The 11,979-nt window shown below is 44.6% G+C and overlaps 1 protein-coding gene across 1 annotated transcript; it reads right to left on the bottom strand.

The window, feature by feature from the left end:
- Nucleotides 1-739: 739 nt before the first annotated feature.
- Nucleotides 740-1,665, bottom strand: LOC147092760 (putative G protein-coupled receptor 139). The gene has a single exon (XM_085975677.1). The coding sequence runs from the start codon at nt 1,663-1,665 to the stop codon at nt 769-771; it is 897 nt and encodes a 298-aa protein (XP_085831803.1). The 3' UTR covers nt 740-768.
- Nucleotides 1,666-11,979: the final 10,314 nt, after the last annotated feature.

Raw genomic sequence — 11,979 nt, 5'->3', positions numbered from 1 at the left:
ATTTTTTAACGATAACTTATATCAATTGTAATAGTTAATAACTTTATGAATGAACATTAATTTTTTCATACCTTTACCATTTTGTTTGGGAGACTGATTGAGAATCAATATTAATAATATTACTCCTGATACTTTTATCGACAGCACAAAACAAGAGTAGAATAATGTGCTTTGTGCTGAGTGAGAGACACCAATCAGTTTACAATCGAGAATTTAAGTCAGTGTCTTGGACAACAGAGGTGAAAGTTCACATCGATGAGCCGAGTTCCGACATCTTCCTCCATTCGAGCACTGATCACGTGACAAGAGCCCGGTCTATTTGTCAATGAGGAATGGAGTCCGATAGAGAGACCCGCGCCGGCATTATTCACACCAAACCTCCAGGAAAGGTACCAACATCGTCGATCGCAAGACCTTTGATTGTTTCGGCACCAAATGAAATTGAAGATTTTAAAGTGGTGCGCCCGATCCCAATATCTGCAGTGTAAGGCGGGTTCCTCTGTTGCCCACATGTCCGACTCCACTGTGCACCTCATCATTGTTATGTTTGATCCCTGATCTTGAAATATGCTAAATATGCTTACAGAATGAAAGAAGAAAACCAAAGTAAAGCAGACATCAAACGCATGCTACAAAATGGAAGAAAGATTCACACAAAAACTCCCCATTTTTCACATTACCAGAAAGAAGGACACTATACGGTGGAAATGGAGTTGAAATGAGCTTTAGTTACGAAGAAGCTTGCGTTTGACATGATTATTTTTCCTCTCATTTTCTAGCTAATCTCAGAATCAGTGTCCAGGGAGATTTCACCACATTCTTCAGCTCTTCTCTGAATTTCCGCTGGGTCGCTGCATAAATACACGTGTTTAGACAGGAACTCAAATACTTCAGCATGGCTCCGGTTTCAGTGGCGATATATCCAGAGTCTGTGCGATCGCCTCGGTAATAAGTGGTGTTTGTCAGTCTGGTAGTTACCAAACTCACGGCATTTGTCATCCACAACACTATAAAGCTACCTGATATAGTGAAGAGTAAAATGATGGATTTCCTTCGGTTCTCCGTCTCTGGATCACACTGATTCTCCCTGCTGTGACCCCGAAATCCCTTTCGGGCTTTAGTGGCCATTAAAATACGTCTGACTGTCAAATAATTAAACAAGACAATCAAAGTAAAAGGAAGCCAAACAACCCAGGCGCTGTGAAACCAGACGTATGCTACACCTGGAGGTGAGGAAAAAAAAGCCACACTGGATCGGCAGCCCCACTGCACCTTGTTAATTATTTGCTGAGTTTCAACTGCAAATAAAACGGGGATGTCCTTTAATACGATCAGGACTGAGAACGTTGTTATGACCGATGCTGCAGTTCGTTCGGTGCAATGCTTTGGTTTAAACTTCTTACAGCAGATAACAACAAATCGGTCAAATGTGAAGGAGACGGTGAACCAAACAGACAGATCGAGGTTCACAGTAGTCATATATAGAATGAACTTACACACGGGAGTCTGGGATAGGAATGAAAATGGAAAGTGATAACTGAAAATATAATACAGTACTACATTGAAGATCATGACCAGTAGATCGGCTGTTGCCATGGCCACCATGTAGACAGAGATACACTTAGAAAGGCCGCAGTTTCCTCGGGAGAGAATCACTATTGTCATCAAGTTCGCTGTAAGGAAGAGAGGAGAGAAATAATGTTCCAGTGTCTGATTGCAATATATATGGAGATACATGGGGAGAGCATTTTACTCCGTTGACTGATTATCAACAAGGAGCAGTGTTAGAACAGGATTAGTATTGGAGCCTTTACTTGGGAAACCCAGCGCTCACTCTGCACGGGGTGACAAGTCGGTCCGGAAAGTCGCTAAAATCCTTGTGTTGGACCTTCAAGGAACATTGTAACATGAGCAAGGATTGAGGCGAACACGAAAAGTGTGGACACGCGATTCACTAGTTTCTCCGGGTAACTACCGACTGTGCTGATATCAGGGAAACACGTTACCTTATCCAACAGGCTGTAAGAAAAGGGAGACAGTAAACACCGATTAACAACAAACAGGTTAGAATAGCTCACCGGGGGCACCGACGGCTGCGAGAATCGGGTAATAAATCTCTTTGATTAGCAGAATAGCTGGTCGCCCCATTTTCTGTGAGAATGGATGAATTCTGTCGTAGCTGAAAGACTCTGACTGGCACACGGCTGAGGTAATGGAGGGGAGCCTATATTTATCCTCACATCAATCCTATAGGGAGGCAATCAGGTTACATCATTATAGCATTAGTTACAGTCACTTAACAAATAGACTCAGGTTAGTGCTTTGTTTTTATCTGATACCTCGACTTCAGGCAAATAATTGAAATGGTTATCGGACAGTTTCAAAACACATAATTAAACCATTATATACAAACGTAAAGTGGAATCTCCCAGTACTGATGCTGAGCCGATTCCTACAGGACGGGTGAAGGCAGCTCCCATTGCAGCAATTGCCCTGACCCTGGCCTCACTCCCAGTGCCCAACACCTCCCGAGGTATTGGCGGTTTTAGCAGGCCTAAAAATGGATAAATCCCCAGGCCCGGACGAAATGTATCCCAGGCTGCTGTGTGAGGCAAAGGAAGAGATTGCGGGGGCTCTAACACACATATTCAGAACCTCTCTGGCCACAGGGGATGTGCCAGAGGACTGGAGAACCGCTAATGTAGTTCCATTATTCAAGAAGGGGAGTAGGGAAAAACCAGGGAACTACAGGCCAGTGAGCCTAACATCAGTGGTGGGAAAATTATTGGAAAAAATTCTGAGGGACAAAATCAGTCTCCACTTGGCGAGGCAAGGATTAATCAGGGATAGTCAACATGGCTTTGTCAAGGGAAGATCATGTCTGACTAATTTGATTGAATTTTTTGAGGGGGTGACTAGGTGTGTGGATGAGGGCAATGCAGTGGATGTGGTATACATGGATTTCAGTAAGGCCTTCGATAAAGTCCCGCACAGGAGACTGGTCAAGAAGGTAAGAGCCCATGGAATCCAGGGTGCCTTGGCACGTTGGATAAAAAACTGGCTTAGTGGCAGAAGGCAGAGGGTGATGGTCGAAGGTTGTTTTTGTGACTGGAAGCCTGTGGCCAGTGGGGTACCACAGGGATCGGTGCTGGGTCCCTTGCTGTTTGTGGTCTAAATTAATGACTTGGATATGAATGTAAAAGGTATGATCAGTAAGTTCGCGGATGATACAAAAATTGGTAGGGTGGTAAATAGCGAGGAGGGTAGTCTCAGTCTGCAGGACGATATAGATGGGTTGGTCAGATGGGTGGAACAGTGGCAAATGGAATTTAACCCGGAAAAGTGCGAGGTGATGCACTTTGGGGGGACTAACAAGGCAAGGGAATACACAATGAATGGTAAGACCCTAGGCAAGATGGAGGGTCAGAGGGATCTGGGTGTACAAGTACACAGATCCCTGAAGGCGGCGGAACAGGTGGATAAGGTGGTAAAAAAGGCATATGGGATACTTGCCTTCATTAGCCAAGGCATAGAATATAAGAGCAAGGAGGTTATGATGGAGCTGTATAAAACACTGGTTAGGCCACAGCTGGAATACTGTGTGCAGTTCTGGTCGCCACACTACAGGAAGGATGTGATAGCTTTGGAGAGGGTGCAGAGGAGATTCACCAGGATGCTACCAGGGCTGGAACGCTTCAGCTATGAAGAGAGACTGGGCAGATTGGGTTTGTTTTCCTTGGAGCAGAGGAGGCTGAGGGGGGACATGATTGAGGTGTACAAAATTATGAGGGGCATAGATAGGATGGATACTAAGGAGCTTTTTCCCTTAGTAGAAGGGTCAATAACTAGGGGGCATAGATTCAAGGTAAAGGGCGGGAGGTTTAGAGGGGATTTGAGAAAGAACTTTTTCACCCAGAGGGTGGTTGGAGTCTGGAACTCACTGCCCGAAAGGGTTGTGGAGGCTGGAACCCTCACAACATTCAAGAAGCATTTGGATGAGCACTTGAAATGCCATAGCATACAAGGCTACGGACCAAATGCTGGAATATGGGATTAGATTAGACAGGGCGTGATGGCCTGCGCGGACACGATGGGCCGAAGGGCCTCTATCCGTGCTGTATAACTCTATGACTCTATGACTAACAGGCGGTCAGCCTATCCTGACAGAAATCGGGCAGCGCCATAGAGCTGAACCATTTCCTTATGTTTATTTCGAATAAAAAGTATTCCTTGACGCGTTTTTCAGTGGTAAACTGGTGCAATTTTATTAATTCAGCCATCAGGATTATTAGCTGGAATAAGCTTTTTTACTAAGAGTGTCCAGTCATCCACCTGTGGGTAACCTGATTGAGAATCACTGAACATTACGTCAAAAACGGCACTGAAACTTTTAATGTTACTTTGGTGCAAACGGCGGTGACCGATTTGTGGCGATCTGCTGCCGAAAGTTCAAAACACATTATTGCACCAAGAGCACTGCGACCGCCGTTGTTCAATCTGTCTCTGTCTGGACCTATTTAAAGAGGGGGCCCTTTTAGTTTCCACATGAACCTGAGCGAATAATGAACAATGTGCAGTGTGCAGGATAACTGCGGATTTTCTTACATTACCCACATGGGCAGCGTACAACTTGGCCCGTATTATCTAAGTCACATGGTTTCCCTTCATTTTGACGGCACTATTTAATTATTTGACAGTCCGACGTATTTTAGTGGTCTGTGAACCCAGCAGTGAGAATCAGTCTGATTCGGAGATTGAGAACCGATGGGAATCCATCATTACACTCTTCACTATGTATGGCAGTTTTATGGGAACATAGGAACATATATCCCTGTGGATCACAGCTGCCGTGAGATATTAACTACCTGAATGATAACCACCATGTATTCCCAAGGCGAGTACACAAGCCCTGTATAGACCGCCACTCAAGCCGGATTTAAGCTGTTGTATTTGAGTTCCTGCAAAAACACCTGTATTTAGGCATCGATTCGGAGAAAAGTCAACGAAGAGCTGCAGAATATGGCGAAATCTGCCAGGACACTGATTCTGAGATTGTTTAAATAAGGAAAAGGAATGAAGTCAAACTGAAACTTCCTTTTCTAATCTGAGCTCAATTTGAGCCCGTGCTCCAGCGGAGAGGGGATTCTTTCTGGTTGTGACAGAATGGATTGCTCTTGTGAAACCTCACAGGTATCGGAAAAGATTTTTAACAGAGTCTGAATGAGGGAGAGGAGCAAAGGGGCCTATGGTTACAGATTCACAAATCGTTAAAAGTAACACGTCAAGTTTACAATCGCATAAAAATGTAAACAAAGCACTGGAACTCATTTTAAGATGATAGAATTCAAAAGCAGATAAGTTATGTTGAACTAATACAGAACCTTGGTTAAACCACACTGGGAGTGCTTTGAACAATTCTGGTCTTATATTACGAAACAAGGATCGCGGCACTTGAGAAGGTGCAAAAACGATTTACCGGGATGATACCGTAACCGAGAGTGTGCAACTATCAGGAAAGACTTCTATCTGGAAAAGAGAAGGCTGAGGGGTGACCTATTAGAGGTCTTTCAATTAGGAATTGCTTTGATATCGCCCACGTACAGAAGATGTTTCCAGCTGCAGAGGAGTTCGCAAAATAGGTTTTAATTATAAGATAACCACTAATAAATCCAACAGGGAACTCCGGAAAAGCTTCTTTACCCAGAGTGATTAGAATGTGGAACTTGCTACCACATGGAGTCCTCGAGCCGAATAGCATAGATGCATTTAAGGGGAAGCTAGACAAGTCCTTGGGGGAGAAAGGAACAGAAGAATGTGCTGATAGGGTTAGATGAAGTAGGTTGGGAGTAGGCTTCTATGGAGCATAAAATCGGCATAGATAAGTTGGGTGGACTGGCCTGTTCCTGTGCTTTAATATCTATGTATTTATATGTCATTTATGCTGTTTTGTAGGAGCCGTTTGATATTACTTTTCCAAGCGTTTTCTCGCTTCTTTCGTCGAGTGACCATATGTTCTTCTGCTAAATCAGCACCTTTGAACCTGACCATTCAAAAAGAACAGTCATGCTTGAGCTTCAGCAGTGCAGTAGAACGTGCGGGCACCAGCTTCATCTGCCTCACACCGCAGGTACTGGAATAAGACCCGGCAGATTCATTGATGAATACAACTTTCATTAGTGCAGGAAAAAACAAGGACTTTCATCGTAGTTATTTGCCACTGTTCTGGATGTTTGGTGAGAATGATGCAGACTCCGGTCTCCCCATCTGATCCCATTGTCTCCTGCCCCAATGGAACGGGGCCTGTCTCCTGATCAGTGTCCATAGATGGAGAGAGTAGGGACTTAACCCGTCAATGTGACGTTAGTCATCTCTGTTTACAGATACTTACTTAAAATGAAAATTTATCATCGCAAAATGAAAGCAGCACGTGATTGGCTCTGTCGCTAGGGGCTAAAGGAATCCTGATTGATATTCCGGCCTGAATCAATCTTCCATTTAAAATTGGTTAAATATGTGAAATAAGAATGTATTAAAGTAAAATTAATAGTGACGACGTTTGAGGCAACAGATCTGCAAAAAAAAATACTATCAAAATTCCTATATCAGATTGATGTTAAGCAGTCGGAGTTTACCTGAACCTTTATACGTCACATATAAAGAATATTTGTTGCGTTTTATTTGATCTCTTGGACAGTATTGTTACAAATCATTGAGAACATGTCACCAGTTTGAATCAGTTACTGTTTGTTCACAGGTAATCTACCCTGACATTCTGGTGTGAATAAAAAGCAGTGGGGACAAGGTCCGAATAGAAAGAAGCCGAGGGTGAACAGCGAGACCTCGGACTTCAAAGACTTCATTCCCTGACAGTACAGGTACAGAGAGTAAATCCATAATAAAAGCAGCAGGGATTCGAATTTAACAGAGAGGGACATTGAGCGGAACAGTAGGAAGTAATAATTCATTTGGGCGAGGCTTTGGTTCGGCCATGGTTAGAACACGAGCTGCAGCTTTCGCCGCCTCCTAATTCAACCCCAAGAGTGGCACTCCCCAGAATGCTGTCAACGTCCTGCGGAGTCTCTCCGTTCCACTCCAGGCAACGTCCGTTCCTCACTTGAGTTACACAGAGCGGCTGTACCAGTGGAACTTACTGCGGGAATTGGTACCTGGCCTTTCTGTCACCTCACAGGGCATCTTCGTTCATCGCAGAAAATGGAAAATCCCCACAGATCACAGCAGGTGCAGAATAAAAATAGCGTGATATTAATTAACAGTTTGAGGATTATAAGCAGTTCGATTCTGACACTCAAATGTGGTTTGCAACTACAAATCTGTTTATTGTGTTCGACCAAGTCCAGATACACACATAGGTCCTGAATTTGCGGTAGTAATGACGGCGAGGCTGTCAGCCCTGGCCATTGTTACTGGGTAAAACTGAAGGCAAATGCTGATGTCCGCACATGCGCAGTTAAATGCGGAATTCCAGAAGCTGCTGTCAGAGATACTCGGCTCCACCACAGGGAGCGCGGTTGCAATCTTCGCAGGTGGAAGTAACACAGAAATCAGTGTTAAAGTGTGAACTTAAACTAAATATCCTTTATTCTCGGTCAAATAACCGATGAAAACTTAAGCACAGCCGAGTTCAGCAGGTCGGAGATTGGATTCGTCTGTCCGTTTTATGCTCACTCACCAGCCCTATTTTATTATCGGTGACACTGTTCCAGACTCTACAGTCATTTACCTTCAGTTTCACAGGAGGCCATTTAGCTTAGTAAACCGCGACCGGCAGGAATACAGAGGGCAGATTGCTGTCAGAATCAGCTCCAGGGGAATGTACTGAATTGGGTCATAAAACAGGGCATGGTCCGTGATATCGACTCCCGGGAGAAATGCTGGCCTTCATTGCAAGATGATTTGAGTACAGGAGCAAGGATGTCTTACTACAGTTATACAGGGCCTTGGCAAGACCCCACCTGGAGTACTGGGTGCAGTTTTGGTCTCCTTACCTAAGAAAGGATATACTTGCCTTAGAGGGAGTGCAGCGACGTTTCACCAGACTGATTCCTGGGATGGCAGGACTGTCGTATGAGAAGAGATTGGGTCGACGAGACCTGTATTCACTAGAGAGGGGATCTCACTGAAACGTATAAAATTCTGACAGGGCTAGACAGACTGGATGCAGGGAGGATGTTTCCCCTGGCTGGGGGGTTCTAGAACGAGGGGTCACAGTCTCAGGATAGGGGATAGGACATTTAGGACTGAGATGAGGAGAAATGCCTTCACTCAAAGGGTGTTAACCCTGAAGAATTCTCTACCACATAAGGCTGTGGAGGCAAAGTCACTGAATGTATTTCAAAAGGAGATAGATAGATTTCCAGACGCAAAACATAGAAACATAGAAGATAGGAGCAGGAGCAGGTCATTCGGCCCCTCGAGCCTGCTCCACCATTCAATGAGATCATGGCTGATCATCCAAATTCAGTACCCTGTCCCTGCCTTCTCCCCATATCCCTTGATCCCTTTAGCCTTAAGAAAGATATCTAACTCCTTCTTGAATATATTTAATGAATTTGCCTCCACTGCCTTCTGCAGTAGAGAATTCCACAGGTTCACCACTCTCTGGGTGAAGAAATTCCTCCTCCTCTCTGTCCTAAATGGCTTACCCCTTATCCTTAGATTGTGACCCCTGGTTCTGGACTCCCCAGCCATCGTGAACATCATCCCTGCATCTAGTCTGACTAGTCCTGTTAGAATTTTAAAAGTTTCAATGAGATCCCCTCTCATTCTTCTAAACTCCAGCGAGTATAAGCCCAATCGACCCAAACTCTCCTCATACGTCATTCATGCCATCCCAGGTATCAGTCTGGTGAATCTTCGCTGCACTCCCTCCATGGCAAGAACATCCTTCCTCAGATAAGGCGACCAAAACTGCACCTAATACTCAAGGTGTGGTCTCACCAAGGCCCTGTATAACTGATGCAAGACATCCTTTTTCCTGTACTCGAACCCTCTCACTACGAAAGCCAACATGCCATTTGCCTTTTTAACCACCTGATGCACCTGCATGCTTACTTTCAACGACTGGTGCACAAGGACACCCAGGTCTCGTTGCACTTCCCCTTCTCCCAATCTATTGCCGTTCAGATAATAATCTGCCTTCCTGTTTTTGCCACCAAAGTGGATAACCTCATATTTATCCAAATTATACTGCATCTGCCATGCTTCTGCCCAATCACCCAACCTGTCCAAATCATACTGGAGTTTCTCAGCATCCTCCTCACAGCAGACACACCCACCCAGCTTTGTGCCATCTGCAAAATTGGAGATATTACATCTAGTTCCCTCGTCCAGATCATTTATATATATTGTGAATAGCTGGGGTCCTAGGACTGATCCCTGCGGTACACCACTAGTCAATGCCTGCCACTTGGAAAAAGAGCGGTTTATTCCAGCTCTGCTTCCTGTCTGCCAACCAGTTCTCTATCCAAGTCAGTACCTTGCCCCCAATCCCATGTGCCTTAACTTTACATGCTAATCTCTTAAGCGGGATCTTATCGAAAGCCTCCTGAAAGTCCAAATACACCACATCCACTGGTTCTCCCTTATCTATTCTACCAGTTACATCCTCAAAAAATTCTAGTAGATTAGTCAAGCACGATTTACCTTTTGTAAATCCATGTTGACTTTGTCCGATCCTGTCACTGTTTTCCAAGTGCTCTGCTGTTACATCTTTTATAGTGGATTCTAGCATTTTTGCCACTACCAATGTCAGGCTTACCAGTCTATAATTCCCCGTTTTCTCTTTACCACCTTTTTTGAATAGTGGGGTAACATTAGCTACCCTCCAATCCATGGGAACTGTTCCAGAGTCTATAGAATTTTGTAAGATGACCACCAATGTATCTACTATTTCTAGGGCCACTTCCTTAAGTACCCTAGGATCTAGATTATCAGGAGCTGGGGATTTATCGGTCTTCAATCCTGCCAATTTCCCTAACACCATTTCCCTACAAATAATGATTTCTTTCAGTTCCTCCCTCTCATTAGACCCAATGTTCCCCGACATCTCTGGGAGGTTATTTGTGTCCTCCTTTGTGAAGACGGAACAAAAGTACGTATTTAATTGATCTGCCATTTCTTTGTTCCCCATTATAAATTCCCCTGATTCTGACCGCAGGGGACCTACACTTGGCTTCACCAAACTTTTTCTCTTCAAATATGTATAAAAGCTTCTACAGTCAGTTTTTATGTTCCCTGCAAGCTTACTCTCATAATCTCTTTTCCCCCTCGTAATTAATCCCCTTGTACTCCTTCACTGAATGCTAAACTGCTCCCATTCCTCAGGTTTGCTGCTTTTTCTGGCCAATTTAAATGTTCTCTCCTTGGATCTTACGCTATCCCTAATTTCCCTTGTTAGCCACGGTTGAGTCACCGTTTTTGTTTTATTTTTGTGCCAAACAGTGATGAACAAATTCTGTAGTTCATCCATGCGATCTTTCAATGTTTGCCATTGCCTATCCACCCTTCACTCAGAGGGTGGTGAACCTTTGGAATTCTCTACCCCAGAGGGCTGTGGAGGCTCAGTCATTGAGTATATTCAAGACAACGAGCGATAGATTTTCGAATATTAAGGGAATCAAGGGATATGGGGATGGTGCAGGAAAGTAAATTTGAGGTAGCAGATCAGCCATGATTTATTGAATGGTGGAACAGGCTCGTAAACCAAATGGTCTGCTCCTGCTCCTATTTCTTATGTTCTCATGTTTCATATCATAATGCAAAGTTAAATTTACACCAACTTTAATGCCAACAATCCAAAATACTCCCATTTTTGTGCACAGTATCAAATGGGTGTTACCTGTACACCTCCCGAGGGCGGCCGATGCAATGGCCCGTAATTTCCGATCGGAGGCTTCATGCGTGTAGATGCCTCATAGAGTCATAGAGTCATAGAGTTATACAGCACAGAAAGAGGCCCTTCAGCCCATCGTGTCCGTGCCGGCCATCAAGCCCTGTCTAATCTAATCCCATTTTCCAGCATTTGGTCCGTAGCCTTGTATGCTATGGCATTTCAAGTGCTCATCCAAATGCTTCTTGAATGTTGTGAGGGTTCCTGCCTCTACCATCCTTTCAGGCAGTGAGTTCCAGATTCCAACCACCCTCTGGGTGAAAAAGTTTTTCCTCAAATCCCCTCTAAACCTCCTGCCCCTTACCTTGAATCTATGCCCCCTTGTTATTGACCCCTCTACTAAGGGAAAAAGTTCCTTTCTATCTACCCTATCTATGCCCCTCATAATTTTGTACACCTCAATCAGGTCCCCCCTCAGCCTTCTCTGCTCCAAGGAAAACAACCCCAGCCTGTCCTATCTTTCTGCATAGCTGAAACGCTCCAGCCCAGGTAACATCCTGGTTATCTCCTCTGCACCCTCTCCAAAGCAATCACATCCTTCCTATAGTGTGATGACCAGAACTGCACACAGTCCTCCAGCTGTGGCGTTACCAGCATTTTGTACAGCTCCATCATAACCTCCCTGCTCTTATATTCTATGCCTCGGCTAATGAAGGCAAGTATCCCATATGCCTTCTTAACCGCCTTATCCACCTATTCTGCTGCCTTCAGGGATCTATGTACATGCACACCAAGGTCCCTCTGATCCTCTGTCGTTCCATTCATTGTGTATTCCCTTGCCTTGTTAGTCAGTACAAAATGCATCACCTCACACTTTTCAGGGTTAAATTCCATTTGCCACTGTTCCGCCCATCTGACCAACCCATCTATATCGTCCTGTAGCCTGAGGCTTCCCTCCTCGCTATTTACCACCCCACCAATTTTCGTGTCATCTGCGAACTTACTGATCATACCTTTTACATTCACATCCAAATCATTAATGTAGACCACAAACAGCAAGGGACCAAGCACCGATCCCTGCGGTACCCCACTGGACACAGGCTTCCAGTCACAAAAACAACCTTCGACCA

This window comes from Somniosus microcephalus, unplaced genomic scaffold (assembly GCF_052327205.1).
Source record: "Somniosus microcephalus isolate GS21.2 unplaced genomic scaffold, FLI_Smic_1.0 unresolved_chr2, whole genome shotgun sequence".
Lineage (NCBI taxonomy): Eukaryota > Metazoa > Chordata > Chondrichthyes > Squaliformes > Somniosidae > Somniosus > Somniosus microcephalus.
This window is presented reverse-complemented; position numbering and strand designations above follow the sequence as displayed.

What these genes read in the sequence shown, in the direction of transcription:
- LOC147092760 (XM_085975677.1), bottom strand. Translation starts at nt 1,665, where the DNA reads ATGACAATAGTGATTCTCTCCCGAGGAAACTGCGGCCTTTCTAAGTGT.